This window comes from Arachis stenosperma, chromosome 1, assembly GCF_014773155.1.
Source record: "Arachis stenosperma cultivar V10309 chromosome 1, arast.V10309.gnm1.PFL2, whole genome shotgun sequence".
NCBI lineage: Eukaryota > Viridiplantae > Streptophyta > Magnoliopsida > Fabales > Fabaceae > Arachis > Arachis stenosperma.
Genome location: NC_080377.1, coordinates 23,154,280 through 23,171,219, shown reverse-complemented (window position 1 = coordinate 23,171,219; position 16,940 = coordinate 23,154,280). Strand labels below are relative to the sequence as shown.

Below are 16,940 nucleotides of genomic sequence, written 5' to 3'. Positions count from 1 at the left end.
AAAACAACTAATTGGTTTTTGACTTTTTATTAGAAAACCATTGCTAATTGGTAGACGAATTGAAACTTGAGAGTGCTATTGGCTAAGCTCAATAAACAGTAGCGGGAAAGAGTGCAATGTGTGATAATTAATGCTTCTAATATTCGGTCCAAAAAATAAAAAATAAACCCATATATAGTATATGTATACGGAATTTAATATCATCTGTAAAGATGAAAAAATAAATGTTATTAGTCTGAAATCCATTAAATTTCTCGTACTTTATCACAAAGTTAATCTGGTGATGATTTTTTGTGTAGTGTTTTAAATTTGGAAGATATTTTAGGATGTTTATTTATAATTTATATATTATTTTATCCTGGTTAAACCACCGGTTGAACCGGTTAGACCAATGAACCAGTGAACCAGTGACTAGAACGGTTTGATGACCGGTCCGGTTTTCAAAACCTTGGCGGTGACAGAGGCAAGGCAAGGCACGATGGCGACGGAACCCTTGGCGGCAAGTCGCGACGGCTTCGTGGCAGCAAAGCGCGGCGATGAGATCCCCTTCCAGGGGTGGATAGTGGCAACATTGAGGGCTCTACGATGGGAGTAACCCGACCGCGACAGTGGAAGCTTTAGTTGCAGCAAGAACGGTCTCCAAGGGCGATGGCAGGGATAGCAGAAACGACCCATGGTGACAGCAGTGGCGTCCTCTTGCAAGATCTCTCCTCCTCTGCATCACTTTCCTCTCTATGATTTTCTATTTCTAAAATTTGTTACGTTGAAGGGGATGAAATATGGAAGGGTGTGGGTAAGGAAGGGTAAAATTAGGGTTAGGTTCCTCATTTTGGGAATAAAGGTTTTTGATGTTTTTATAAAATAAACATATTTTGAGATAAATTATTTTTAATTTAAATTATAAAATAAACATATTCATCTAATTTTATATATTATATTTAAATCTAAAATATCAATTATCTAATTAAATTATATACCTTTTTATTATTTTTCCATCAGCAGAATTTTAATTTCAATTTATATGAAATAACTAATTATAATAAAAATTATACATAAATATTAAGTGACTTAAACTTAAAGTATTTATAAAAATGAATCTAATCATTTGTAATAAATTAATCTCTAAAAGTAAAAGTTAATAAAACAACTAATTATGATAAAATTAACTTAAACTTAAAGTATTTATAAAAAATAATTTAATCATTCCTAATAAATTAATCTCTTAGAGCTCAATTTAATAAAATAAATCATAATTTATTCATAATAAAAATTACTTAAATATGAACTCTGTGGCTCAACGCAGTTCTTGAATATGAACTCTGTGGAAGGTATTAAACGGGAGATTGCTAGCAGAAGCGCATTACATAAATCTAGTAGCAGGGAAGATGGTGGCAGCATGAGAACTCCATTGTTGCCAGGATGGGATGCAGCGGCGGAGTTGGTGATGTAGGAGGGTAAGGAGGAAGAACAGATCAAGGGCAGGGTAGTAATTTTATACGATGGTTTGAATGAGTGGAGTAAATTTCATTCAAATCAACGAACAGTGCAATATGCAATTAAATCACCTACAAAAAGGATGATTTAGTGGGATCTCATATAGTTAGTGCTGATGATTATTCAAAAAAAATAGTACCTTAAAAATATAATTCAAGCCGTGTAATGACTGAGATGGAAATAACAGACAACAATAAAAGGCTTTTGGGTGTTAGTAAGCCTAAGAAAGCTGGGCATCATAATGTCACTTGTAGGTGTGTATTGGGCCAACAAAATAAAAGACCAGGTGTTGGAGGGAAGGCTTGGTTGGGTGTGGACCAGGTTTAACAATTCATGGAACAACAGAGTTCTTCTCTAGATATCGCTAACAACAACGGCTGCACATTAGTGGTCTTCAATGGTGATGTTGATGCGCATCTTCATGGCAACAAGGGACAGAATGGTCCCGGTGGTGTGTGGCCACCTATGGCTTGGTGCAACTCGTTGATGCTGTGGCTTGAACTAGTTGATGGACGTCCAAAGGAGTTGGCCGCGATAGAGAATGTTGGTTGTTGGAAGGCTAACGGCGCAACTGTCAGAGATGGGACACGTTTAATCTCCTCTTTGGTGACGATAAAAGGCAACGACGGTTGCATAGGGCTTCCAGGAGGATGAGTGGTGGCACCACTTTGGTTGTGAAGGGTAATGTTAAAGACGTGAATCAGGGTGAAACATGCTGGGCGTTGGTTCATAGGAGATACGAGAATCACATTTAGGAAGGAGGATGGTGGGACACTCAGACATGGAGGGCGGGAACGATGTTGGTTATGCAAAGGAAACATGGGAAGATTATAATTTAGGGAAGAATAATATGATAAGAGAGGAAGAAACTGTTTACTCTGACGTCGAGGGTGAACGTGTGTCAGTGGAGGGCTCGGATTTGGAGCATTATGGGGCTGAGGATTTGGGAATTCCAAACATAGTTGAAGGAAGTGAAGCTGAATCTGTAGCACAATAGAATCAACGGGAGGAGGTCATGAATGAAAATCAGGAGGCTTGTAATTTGGCAGTGAAATTTGGAGCGGTTCAGTACAATGATGAAGATGATATCATGGCTATCCTTCAAGCACAGAATAAGAAGATTGCACAAAAAAGAAGACAAACAAAACATAAAGAGAAAGTACGGAAAAGTTGCCTACCTTGAAGGGTTATACTTTATAATAATTTTTTTAACATTAAAAGTTCTAGTAATGACTTTTTAGATGCTAATGAATCAAAGAGTGATTTTTAATGTTTTTTAAAAATAGTTTATTCTTCCATTTTGAATTTATAAGTTTGTAAAAATGTAAATTTTCTAGAATTTGAACTAAAACATAAAAGTTGAATTTCTACTCTTATTCGTTTTGATTTTTTTTTTATGTTTTATTTGAATTTAAATGGATGTATTTTTTTATCAACATTTATGTTTTAAAGTTAATAAAAAATAAATAAACGATTAACTTAATTTGATTTATTATGTATAAAGATTTGATTTACTATTAGTACATGATACACATAATAAATTAAATCAAGTTAATTTGATTACATGTAAATAACATAAATCAAGTCAATTTGATTCGATTTATATAGAAATGTTTATTAAGATATGGTGTATAACCAATTCTAATTTAGAATATCTTTGTAATTTTGAACTCCATTTATTTCATCCAAGTGAATTACTCTTATTTGTAGCTTTATTATGCGTTTTATAAATTAATCAATCAATTATTCGATATAATGAATTACAATTAGTTGATTGATATAAATTATAATAAATTATATGATACTTAAATATCTAATTAAATTATTTAATATATTATAATAAATTAATTTATTATAATAAAATGAATTTAATAAATTAAATAAAACAAATTAAAAAATACTCTTAGCAGTATGTTATATATGCTTCATATTAAATGTATAAACCTAATTTTAATATAATACATAGATAGATAACAGATAATGTAATAAATAATAGATAATATATTGGACAAAAGGTCTAGAAATTAAAAACTTTTATTATTAAAATTATCTTTTTTTATCGGATTTTTTTTTCAAGTTTATAATGTATTCAATATTTTAAAATGTAATTAATATCATAGAATTAATAAATGAGAAGTAACTTTTAGATTATTGGTTTTGCGAGCATCTTAGGCACCCAATACAAGAAGAGACCAAAGAAAAAATTATTATTTCAAAATAATTAGAAAAAAGAAATAGTAGTAAAAAGTGGCGTAAACATAACATCACTTTCTCATGAGTCCATCAACTAAATTTCAGAAGCAAATTATGAAATTCTGACAAGCTAGAAATAGAACATGATTGCAAGTTGTAATTTCCAGTGAAGAGGAAAAGAAAAATCACTTGGGACAAAACGATTCTACTAAACCAATCAATACTTGGGACAAAATGATTCTACTAAACCAATTAATCAATACACAATTGTACATTTCCTGACACAAAAATTAAAAAATGTAGAGAAAATAATTTTACTGTTTGTCATCTTTTTCCATTGGAAAAATCTAAGTGTATTATGTACACCCAAATTCCTTTTGGGGAGCAGCTCCTTGCCCTTGAGAAATTCTACACATAGTTCTTAAAATCGATTTAGATAATCGATGAAACCATGGATCATTGGTTGAATTACTTATCATAAAGTTTAATCAAATACATATATAAATTAGACATAATTTCATTTGAATATGTAATATATCTATTTTGTATGGCAACATTTTACAGAAAACATCTATAGTTTAATTAGTAATTATGAAATGTGGAAAGATAATTTGGTATAAGGTACACAATTATGAACTTAAATTATAACCAAGTAAGGAAACTCTTGTGAGCTAAAAAGAAAGTTCACAAAGTGAATTGGAAACCTAGACAGTGTCCAATTAAGTGAACAGGTCAAGGAAATCCCCAATTAGCTCTCCTTGCTTTGCCACAAGAAACTCCCAAAAAGATTAAAATTTACATATTTGGATCATCTAAATTTTAAATTTCACTTTAGAAAATAAAATGAATAAAATATAATTTCTTACAATTTATTTTATAGATGAGACAAAAAAAAATTTGAAAAAAAAAAACAATTCAACACTTTTAGGAGTTTGGTGATGACTGATGAACCACAAAACGACATAGTATTTGGGCCGGAACATTATTATGCCAATTATTTATGGTCTGAAGATGGTTTTGTCTATCTAATAGGTAATAAGTTTTAAGCCCTCTTTGTCTTTTATATTTCTTAAAGAATTAGTTAAAAATTAGGCCCAATAGGTGGTATCCCTAGAAAAAAGCCCAATTATTCTTAGGTGAAGTGTCCTAATTCCTAAAGAAAAGTTGAAGTTGGATGGAAGCAGGAGGCAGCAGCAGCAGTGGCGAAGAAGATGGTGATGCGGCATGGAGGGCGGCCATCAATTCCATTGCCGGAACCACCACTTACCCCAATCCCAATGCCGCCCAAGAACGCAAGCCCAAACCCCCACACCTTAAGCACTACCAACTCCAGGTTCGTTTCTTTCTGTTTCTAAACTCTGATTTGTAAGCTGAGGACACATATGTCCTTTCTCTTATTTACAATGTTTAGAGGAATTTTCATTTATTTGTCTTTTTCTTTCAAAATTTAGATAAAAATATAGGAATGGTTTATATCTAATATGTCAGCCTAGGAATTTTTTTTTTTTGAAAGAGAACTCTAATGAGTGGGTGTTATGTTCCACGTTTCCCAATTCCTTTTTCTTGGTCTTATGGTGATGATGATGCTCGTGGCAGGCACAAAAGCTTCTACATGACATGTTGGAAGAGACTATAGAGATAGTGAAGGAACCTGACCCTGTTCTGAATGATGAAGATCCCAAGATCAACCAAGAAGAAGAAGGAAGAGAACCTGGCATTCGCTTGTTCAAGCATGTTCGCCAACCAGGAATAGTGTTTGATCATTTTGGTAACTCACTGAATCAAATGACCCCTTTTCTACTGGCTTACTTGTCTATTCATGCTTGGTTTTGAAATTTTCAATATATATTTATGGTTTCTATCTTTAATTATTCAATCTCTGTAATGTTGCAAAAAAGCTGCATTTCATAATAATAGTACTAACTTTTTTTCAGAATATAGAACACGCACCTGATTCTAATGGTTGAGAAGGTGGATCCCCAGGATGTACTCTGCAATTTATTGTTTTGTTGACCCCATCAGAAAAATTTCAAATGATTTTTTTTTTCTTTGAACTTTTTATTGTTTGTTTTGTTTTGTGATGTTGCATGACAATCAATTATCTATTTTGTTAGTTAGTTAAGCATTGAGTTTCTGAGAAGTTGTCAAGTGTCAGTTTTGTGCAAGTACTAGCATGCATGCCTAGGGCCTCTGCTATTATGGCTTCTTATTTGGTCTGCCTCAACTTCTTGCCCAACTGACCCACAATGATTGTACTTGCTAACCACTGGATCATATAATTATGTAAATTTTACAAGTGTTATAGTTCGGTTCATCTAACTTAGTTGGTTTAGGGATCTAAAACACAATCTTGAAGCGATGAATTCAATCTAACATCTAAACAGGAAAACTAAAACTTTTTATGCTTATATTAGTACATTATAAAATCCTTGTTTAACACTAAGTCAATAAACAAACCACTTTTCTCTCACTTTTATTTTTCATCTTACCATCTCACCATTTAACTTCAAGGCAAATTGAATACAGTCTAATCATAAGTTGCTTACAAACACCACTTGAAGTTGAAGATCGAAAACATGTGGGTCGCCCACCTTAGCAGAACGTCCACTTTTGCAACTAATTAATGATGTGTTTGTCCACCCCTATCGTTACCATGCCGATTTTTGTCTTTAGCATGCTGAGAAACTGATGCACTTTATGATGTTTAATGATAAAAATAATAATACTCAAATTTGTGATTTATTTTCCAATATTGACAATTGCATTGCATTTTGTATATAGTTTAGGGTTTAAGGTTTAGGCTTATATGTATATATGTGGCTGCAGATGAACCCGAACCACCAAAGAAACGACCGAGATTACTTCCTGGAGATGATATTGATGAGAAATCAAAGAAGGTGTAGTAGTTAAAATCTTAAAATCTATACATACATGTCTCTTTTGTCTTATTGCCTGTTTGTCTTATATGGATTGAGTCAACAGTTTAAAAGGCGGGTTAAATCTGTTGCTGTCGAAGGGAAAGATTTAATTGCCGCAGCAAATGACGCCAACAATAAATCGTTGGCTAAATTTGAAGCCAAAGTCGCAGCAGCAAACGCTAAAGCCAAGAGAGAGGAGGAAAGAGTTAACAATTTGAAAAAGATTAGGGGAGAGAGGTGGCTGCCTTCCATGGCGAATGAACTGCATCGGTAATGTATCATCGTTGAAATGGTCTTCAGAAAAGATCATGTTACTTAACTTGGTGTCTCGTAGCTTCATGTGAAGTTGATAACTGAGAACCATTAAATAATTTGACTAATTTGACTAAATTGTCATTTACTAGCTCGTAGTTATCAACCACTGCAGCTGAATTTTCAACTTTACAATTTAGAATGATAGTTCCCTACACATTACCAATTGAATGAATGTATAGTGTAACAGTTACCATGTATGAGGGCCAAGATCCTAGTTTTGCGCATGGACAATTAATATATCACGTCAGCACTCAATGGAACAAAATTGTCATTCCGGATTAAAATAATCAACTTTTAATTTTTGCAAACCTAAATTCGAAAGAAAAGTTTTGTAGGAATCAAAACAAAAAGCAGTTATTTTATATTTTTTTTTGGTTTCTGCAGGATTTGTGACATGCAAAAAATAGAATTTAAATTTTTGACATTTATTTAAATAAACTAATGAGATAATATTTTATAATTAGAAAAGAAATGATATGTAAATCGCATCTTTTTATTCTACTCTTATTTATGGGTCGTCAATGTTTTTGGTAAGCCTTGTAAGTAATATTTTTTATCTTGAGGCTATTAGTCTATTTAACTAGTCTCTATGGGCTCATCCAAAACCAATGTTTGGCATCGGCTTTCTCTAGGTTCATTAACAAGGAATTGTACCTCCGTCCAAAAATATATACAAGGAATTGTTCCTGACCATAAACAAAAAAACAAGGAATTGTTCACCAAGCCCAAAAAAACCAAGGAATTGTTCACCAAAGACAACTGAATAGGATTATCATGTTGGTTGGAACAAGGCTTCAGACAAGACCACAAAAAAAAAAAAAAAAAAAAGAGAAAAAAGAATTTAGGCTTTAGACGTAAAAGATCTAGCCATCAAAGCTTTCCCAAAGAATCCTAGCAGTGGTGGCTAGGTTAGTGTGTGTGAGTGAGTATGTGAGTGTATTTGTATAACCAAAAATATATATATAAATAAATAAATAAAATTAAGCTTAACATTGGAATTAAAAAAAATATGCATACCAAAACAAATTTAATTTTTATGAATAAAATAAAATATAACATTTCTTATATAAAAAGTAATAAATTGTTCTGAGGTGGTATCTGAAACAAAGATAAGAGAATAGACCTAAGAGAATTTATAGTCACTTAATGTTATTTTTTCGTTCTCGACTAAACAGTAGTGAAAGTATCTAAAAGGATTCTGATACTTAAAACTAGTAAGAATTTTAGCAAGGTATAGTATAATTTGGATGAAAAAAAAAATACTAGAAGTGTTATGATATTTTATAGAGTAGATAGTAAGATTTAGTCATACTTGAAGATAACTTCTGTTGATAGTAGACCAGTATCCCGATTCTTGAATAGGTGGTTATTTTAAAATGTGAAAACAAATACAATTCTATATAATAAAAACACGTATGTATAAATAGCTTTCTTACATTTTTTTTTCTAAAAATGTTAATAGACGCACTTGCTCCCAAGTTTCAACATGGATCTGTGTGGTTCTTAATTTCTTATTGACCATCTATTTCGATTCTTCTTGTACCATGATAAATTTTGTTCTGCAGTTAATGGAATCAATCATATATGTTCATTAACATTACATATTATCAGTGAATAATAGTCAAATTTAAACTACCACGTAGATTTATTTAAGGTTTAAGTACGATTTTAGTTCCTAAAATATAGGCCGAAAATTTTTTCGTCTCTAGCTTTTTTTTTGCATATAAAATCATTCTTTTTACCAAAATTTTAATTTTTGTTACCAAATTATTCCTAACAAAAAAAATTTTAAATAAGAAAAAAAAGAAAAAAAGAAAAGAAAGAGAGTGGGGAGGGGAAAGGAAATTGCGAGGGAGAGGGAAGAAGGGGGAGGAGGGAAGGGAAGAAGAAGGAAAGAAAGGAAGAGGGGAAAAAGGGAGACAATGACGGCGAGGCTTGGAACCACCGTCGCTGTCGGAAATCAGAACCAGAAGGAGAGAGAGCTCGCGAGGAAGAGAGGAGGCGCGGGCCTTGCCCCCACGCCTTGCCACATTCGAATAGCTCGTAAAGAGAGAGAAAACGCATGGCCAGGAGAGGAAGAGGGCTGCCTCATCGCCGTTGGGCCCCGCCGCTGCTGCCACTACCGCCGGTGTTTTTGGTCCTCGCCGCCGCTTCGCGTCCTCGCTGCTCCTCGTCATTGGTCCTTCCTAGGGTTCTGATTTTGTTTTTGATTCGTTCTGCTTCTGCTTTTAATTTCTTCTGCTTCTGATTTGATCTTCTGCTTCTGATTCTGATTTTATTGTTCTTGTGCTTCTAATTTTGATTATGATTTCATTGCTTTTGACTTTTTGTGCTTCAGATTCTATTTCTTTGATCTCACTGCTTTTGTGTTTCTGATTCTATTGTTCTTCTGATTTTATTGTTCTTCTGTTTCTTTGATCTCTTTGTGTTCTAATTTCTTTGATCTTCTGTTACTTTGGAGCATGATGGCCCGAACCTGGAGTGGCTCGAGGCTGACCCGGGGAACAAAAATGAAACCAGAGAGAGGGATGTAACCGGGACCGGGCGATACCTCAGGTCACCCGGACGCGGCCCGGTGAGAATCATCATTAATAATGAACTAGGCCTCACATTCATACAGCCACGACCATGAGCCATTAGCCTCATGTAGTCACGCCTCACATATCACAAGCCTTCTTCCACGCACCTTGCCACAGTCCCCTTTTAACCCTTCCCTTCAGGCCGTCATGGCGCCGCCGCCAGCCTTCCCATCGCAGTACTTTTTGTGCCTCTCACCAACCGTTGCACTCTTTCCCTCTCAGCCCTCTCTCTGTCTCTCACGAGCCACCATGACAGCGCCCATCACTACTCCCCAGCCTCAAAGTCATGACGGTGGTGCACTAGTTCTCGCCTCCCGGTGACGACATCCCTCGACTACAACGACAACTGCAAATGGCGACGGAGCTTCTCTTACCATCAAGACCTGAACGACGATGCCGACTGCTTTTGCTGCTGCTCTTCTTCTTCTCTTCTCTGGCCCCTGCTCAAGCTTAGGTAAATAATTAATGTTTTAAATTTTTCATTAAGGATTTGAGTATTGGAATTTTTATTAGGGATTTGATTATTGGACAATAATTTCTGATTAGAGATTTTGATTATTGGGATTTCTAATTAGAAATTTGATTATTGAAATTTCTGATTAGCGATTTTGATGATTAAAATGTCTGATTAGCGATTTGATTATTGGAATTTCTTATTAGGATACGAACAATGGGAGGAAAAAATAATTATATTTCCCCACCAATCACTGAAGAGAATAAAACAATAGAAATTGAAGCTAAAAATCTTGCTGCTCCTGCTCCTGCTCTTACTATTAATGCCTCCACAACTCCTACTACACCTAGTGCACCACAAGTAGATGAAGAAAACAAAGATGCAAACAATAAAGATCTAGAAGCTATTCGTAAGGGAAAAAAATCATATGTTTGGTAGCATTTACTGAACTTCTATTAACTAAGACAAATGGACAGCACTAGGCTAAATGTATTCTTTGCCAGAAAAAATATTGTTGTCATCCTACTAAACATGGCACAAATTCTCTAAATAAGCACTTGAAGAGTGTTCATAAGTGGATGTTTACTAAAGTGCGAAAGTAGGGGCACTTCATGATTATATGCCTAAAATTATTGAAGAATGGGAACTATGCAAAGCCTTTAAGGGTTATAACTTGGAAGATTGTAAGAAGTCTGTAGCTGAGTTCGTTGTACTTGATGAAATACCGTTTAAAGCTATTAAGGGGATTGGGTTTTGAAAAATGCTAAATCGATTTAAGCCAAGATTTACGGTACCATCTAGGGTGACGGTTTCAAGAGATTGCTTTCAACTTTATTTAGATGAGAAGAAAAAGCTAAAAGAATGGTTGACAAAGTCATATGCTCAGATTTTCTTGACAACAGATTACTGGACATCAAATCAGAATTATAGTTATATGAGCTTGAGTACATATTTTGTTGATGAAGAATGGAAGTTACAGAAGAGAATTATAAATTTCTGTCAGATTGAGAACTACAGAGGTGATACAGTAGGAAGAGAAATTGAGAAATGCTTGTGAGAAGGGTTGGTGTGTGGAGGAAAGTATATGCATGTGAGATGTTGTGATCATGTTCTTAATTTGATAGTGAATGAAGGAATTAAATAGCAACAAACTTTAATTGAAAGCATTAGAAATGCTGTCAGGTATGTTAGGCCCTTTTTTCAATGGACTAAAAAATTTAAAGACTACATTGAGGCTGAGTTGATTGAATCTAAAAGCCTTGTGTGCTTGGATATTCTAACTAGGTGAAATTCTACCTATCTAATGTTGGAACATGCCGAGAAATTTGAAAATTTTTTTGATAGACTTTATTATCAAGAACCTGATTTTCTTAGATGGTTTGGAGAGGATAGTATGGGAAAAAGGAAAGTTGGTCCACCTATATCACTTGATTGGCAACATGCTAGATTATTCATTGAGTTTTTGAGAATCTTCTACGAGATAACTTTGAGTTTCTCATGTTCTTTTCATGTTACATCAAACAAATATTTTCATGAAATTACATATATTTTTGCTCAATTAACATCTTGGAGCCAAAATCATTTTGAATTGTCAGGAACTATTTCATTTTCTATGAAGAATAAATATCACAAATATTGGAGACCTGTTGACAAATTTAACTTGTTATTACTTGTTGCTATTGTATTGGATCTTCATTATAAACTAGATTATCTTTGTTGGTGTTTGGAGAATGTTTATGACAAGGAAGTGTCAACTAGTATGACTGATTTTGTTAAACTTACATTGGAGACCTTATATAAGTTTTATGAAAAGGAGGTTGCAGATGATAAAGGAATGGAGGATGGTGGAAGTTCATCTAGAGATGTCTTGGATGACAATACTAAAGTCTCAACTGGTGCCAAGGAAGTTTCTAAAAATGGAGTGAATATGTGAAAAAAACAAAAAAGAGAGAAGGCTAATGCAGATAGCATGTCAGATGTGGAGAAATATCTGTCTGATGATACTGTGGAAGATGAGAATTTTGATATACTGGCTTGGTGGAAAGTGAATGCTTCAAAATACAGGATTTTTTCTCCCATAGCCCGTGACGTCTTTGGAATTCCGGTTTCAACCGTTACTTCTGAATCATACTTTAACACTGGTGGACATGTGCTTGATGTCTTCTGCAGTTGTTTGTCACTATTAATGGTTGAAGCTTTGATATGCATTCAAAGTTAGTTGTGCCCTTCTAAACAAGGAATTGGAGATCAAGAGTTTGATCAATTTGATAGCAGTTAGAGGATTATTGAAGGTACATTTATAATATTTTTATTATTGTGACTTAATTATTTGAAGTAATAATCTCTTATAACAAAATGAGTAATTTTTATTGGTGTTAGTTTCATAAACCTAGCAAACCAATTTTACAGAAACAAGCTTTTAGGATGTCAGGAAATAAATAAGAAGAAGAGTACTTGAAAGTACTTGAGAAAAATTGAATTAGAAATGAATTAATTGTGGCTACTGATTTGACTAATATCAAATACATTATATTCATAGCTTAAGTTATAGCTATTACATCTCTATTCTCTACACCCCTCAAACTAATAGGTGATAATTGAGACACCTTTAGTTTTCTAAGAAAACCAATGAAAGTAGATGTTAGAAGTGGCTTGGTGAATACATCAGCAATTTGAGGATGTGCAGAGATATAAACAATGTGTAGTTAACCTTTAGTGACTCTTTCCCTTACAAAATTTAAGCCAACTTCGAAGTGCTTACTTCTACTATGCAAAATTGGGTTCTTAGACAGTAATACTCCACCTAATTTGTTATAATAAATTGTTGAAGCTAATGGAGATTGAATTCTGAGTTCTGTAAGTAACTTTTGGATAAAAAAAATTCAGTTGTAGCATCAACATTCATCCTCAATGCTTATAAATTGTTATTTTCTGCTACATAAAAAAAATTAGATTGCTTCCAAGATAAATACATATGCCAGTGGTGGATCTTCTATCATCAAGGTCATTTGCCCAATCTACATCTGCAAAAGCAAGAAGAATTCCATGATTTGTCATACCTGCCAAATATCAAAGGATTCATTTGAGACAGCCTTCCAATGTTGAAAGCAGTGGATTATGCATGAATTGGCTAGCTCTATTTATAGAGAAGACAATTTTAGAATGTGTTAGAGTGACATTGAAGTCCGCTACCAATGGAACGATAGAAAGTATATCATCAAAGAATTTAATTCCTTGAGATTTAATTTCACAGAGGGCAACATAGGCATAGGCATGCAATTAGACTTATCCGTGTTAGCACGTTTTAATAAATCATGTATATATTTATTTGCACGTTAAGACACGAAGATCATCAGATTTTAAAAAATTGAACTTAAGACCAAGAAAGAAATGCAGTTGACCAACATCTTTGAGTGAAAATTATGCATATATAGTTATGATATTAAGATTCCAATTCCTTGGTAGTATCGCTTGTGATGAGAATGTCATCAACGTAAGCAAGTAAAAAAGACGTTGAAGTAGCTATAAAACGAACAAAGAGAAAGGGATCAGTCATGGTGTTAAACAAACTAAAATTAAAAAGTGTGTCTCGAAGAGTAGTGAATCAGGCCTTGGGAGCCTGTTTTAAACCATGAAAGACCTTATTTAACTTGCAGATAATAGTAGAATCAGATGTAGAAAAGTCTTGGGGCTGCATTATATAAACATGCTCATAAATTGTCATTTAAGAAGGCATTATTGAAATTAAATTGGTGCAAGGGCCATCCTTTTAATAATGCTATTGATAAAATAGTTCTAATAGTGGTTGGCAGAATGCTGTATATTTGGGAGTAATCAATTACTTCAACTTGATGACAATCCTTAGCCACCAGCCTTGTTTTATATTTCTTAATTGAGTTATCTAACCCTCTCTTAATAGAGAAAACCCATTTGCAACCAATAATAGTGGCATTAGGAAGAGCAGTGACTAAATGCCATGTTTTATTTTGTAGAAGAGTATTGTGCTCCTCTTTCATGGCTCGAAATCAATAGGAGTTGTGTAGAGCTTGAGAAATATTTCTAAGGATATTGTTTACTAATTCATGCTTAGAGATTATAGTAGTATGTGCCTTAGGTTTGGTAATACCAAATTTAGACCTAGTTTGCATAGAGTGAGTGTTAGTAATCAAAGAATATGAGGAGCTTTTAGAAAGAGGAGGTAATTGAGTATCAGTCATTGAAATTGAAAACATTTCCATTCACTATATTCCTCTATCGGTTTCTATCATTGAGTCATCACTCTTTTGTTCACTAAGAAATCCTTCAGAAGATGAAGAAATCTCAGAAGGAGATGAAAAAATCCTAGAAAAAAGATGAAGGCACCGGTGGAGAAATCCCAGAAAGTAGCATCGCTACCTCTGGAAGTGTGGAGCAGTACAAGTGTTTCTGGTGTTCCAATGCCCTTTTTATAGAGAAAAGAAAATGCAAAAAAACTCTGATACCATGTGAGAATAGTTCAAGACTTGTGAAAGATTAGAAGATTAACGTTAGTTTGATGAACCCAGCAAACCAATTATGCAGAAACAAGTTTCTAGGGTTTCAGAAAACAAAGAAGAAAAATACTTGAGAGTACTTGAAAAAAAATGAATTAGAAATGAATTCATTGTGACTATTGTTTGACTAGTGTCAAATATATTATATTTACAACTTAAGCTACAAGCCTACAACTGTTACACACTGATAAACCACTATTTTATGGTTTATCTTGTGCTTAATTGAGTGAATTTTATCGATCTTTCATAAATTTATTCATACTAAATGCATGAGTTTACATTCTCCTTCCTGATTCTGTGCTATGATTGAAAACATGCTTCTTTGGCTTTTATTTTCTTTTATTTAATCCTCTCTTATTACCATTAGATTCCTTGATATGTGTGTTAAGTGATTTCAGAGATTACAGGGCAGGAGTGGCTTAGAGGATGGAAAAGAAGCATGCAAAAGTGGAAGGAATACAAGAAGTTGAAGAAATTGCTAAGCTGTCCAGCCTGACCTCTTCGCACTCAAATAGTCATAACTTGAACTACAGAGGTCCAAATGATGCGGTTTTACTTGCGTTGGAAAGCTAACATCCGGGGCTTTGATTTGATATATAATTCGCTATAGTGGCCATACAGATAGGTGACGCGAACGCGCGCTCTACGCGGATGCGTCGTATCTGCGAATCTCACTCCACACAAACGCGTGGATGACGCCTCCGCGTCACTTTGCCGCGACCTGTACGGACCAGATTTCACAATTAGCGATTTCTGGGCTGTTTCTGACCCAATTTTCAGCCCAGAGAACACATATTAGAGGCTATAAAGTGGGAGAATGCATCCATTCATAATTAGGCTTCCATAATTCATAATTTTTAGTTTTAGATGTAGTTTTTAGAGAGCTCTTAGGATTTAGGATTAGGATTCCTCTTAAAGGATTTAGGATTTATTATTTCAACTTACAATTTTTCTGCGCTCCAGGTTCAATATTCCTTTTACTTTATGTTTCTCTTCTACTTTTATTTACTCTGATGCTTTTATTTGTATTTGATTTATGTTGCCCAATTGACTTATGAACTTTCCCTGTTAGGATTTTCTTTATTTGATATAAATTGAGATATTTCAGACTTATATGTTATGGATGCTTTGGCTTTATCCAAATTATTTTCATTCGAGTAGATTTTCTTTCCTTTTGGCCTTGGTTGATTAATTGGTGACTCTTGAGTTATCAAACTCATTGTTGACCAAAAATTGGAATTCTTCAAGAACTAATCCAAGTTCCACTAACTCTAGCCTTTCCCAAGGAAAGACTAGGACTTGAGAAACCAAACTTATTCCATCCACTTAACTTACCTTCATAGTTAAAGATTAACTTAGTGGGAGAAGAATCCAATTCTCATCACAATTGATAAGGATAACTGGGTTAGGACTTCCAATTTTCATACTTTGCCAAGAGTTTTATTAGTTATTAATTTATTAATTCTTGCAATCTATTTCTCTTGCTTAAAACCTTTCTCAAACCCAAACACTGTTTTTCCATAACCAATAATAAATCATACTTTCCTGTAATTCCTTGAGAAGACGACCCAAGGTTTGAATACTTTGGTTTATAAATTTATTGGGTTTGTTACTTGTGACAACCAAATGTTTGTACGAAGGGATTTTCTATTGGTTTAGAATCTATACTTACAACGCGACTATATTTTTACAAAATTCTTAACTAGCAGAAATCCTAACGTCACACACTCTATTTCTTACACTCGAAAACTCGTGAGTAGTGTAACACCCTCACTTTCAGAATGTCACGCTTCCGGCTGCGCCACTTTGATAGCTTGGATAGTACGACGACTCTAAACATATTTAATACTAAAATAGGAGCCTATTTAAAATATAAACCATATAACTTTCGAATACAAACCCTTTCTGTTGAAAATATAAATACGTGCATACAGACCAGATACAATACTTAGAATTATATATATACATAACAATAACTTACAAACATTCGTAACACAAATTCCTATCCTTCTAACAAAATTGGTAAAAATAAAGGCGAGGGAAAATAATCATAACTAAGATAATACAAAGATATCGAATAAATAGAAAATGAAATAAACTCTTCCGAACTTCGTCGCCCATATCCTGAAAAGGAAAAACCTGTAGAGGAGTGAGAACATCATCCTCACTGGTTCTTACTATAGGATTACAGAATTGCTATAATAAGATACGTAAAAAATAAAACTATTTTTAAGGTACAGTGATCATTGCTCGTCTTACGTGCCTTTTTGAAAACCAAAGAGTTAACATAAAAAAAAATCCGTTTCAAAAGAGAAATCAGCTAATTATCCAAAATTTAGAAAACATTTTCCTCTATTATAAAAATCTTAAAATCTTTCCCAGACAGTATCAATGACTAACCTAACCCAAGCATAGGTTCATTAAGTGTATACTGAACCAGTTTGATTTTTCATAC

General features: G+C 33.8%; 1 protein-coding gene across 1 annotated transcript; it reads left to right on the top strand.

The window, feature by feature from the left end:
- The first annotated feature begins 4,840 nt into the window (after positions 1-4,840).
- On the top strand, positions 4,841-7,191 carry LOC130943530 (uncharacterized). Its single transcript, XM_057871450.1, has 4 exons — positions 4,841-5,020; positions 5,284-5,455; positions 6,514-6,584; positions 6,670-7,191. The coding sequence occupies exons 1-4, from the start codon at positions 4,862-4,864 to the stop codon at positions 6,877-6,879; spliced, it is 612 nt and encodes a 203-aa protein (XP_057727433.1). The 5' UTR covers positions 4,841-4,861; the 3' UTR covers positions 6,880-7,191.
- Positions 7,192-16,940: the final 9,749 nt, after the last annotated feature.

Coding starts and splice junctions, on each gene's coding strand:
- LOC130943530 (XM_057871450.1), top strand. CDS start 4,862: ATGGAAGCAGGAGGCAGCAGCAGCAGTGGCGAAGAAGATGGTGATGCG. Junction 5,456..6,513: donor AATAGTGTTTGATCATTTTG/GTAACTCACTGA, acceptor ATGTGGCTGCAG/ATGAACCCGAACCACCAAAG. Junction 6,585..6,669: donor TTGATGAGAAATCAAAGAAG/GTGTAGTAGTTA, acceptor TTGAGTCAACAG/TTTAAAAGGCGGGTTAAATC.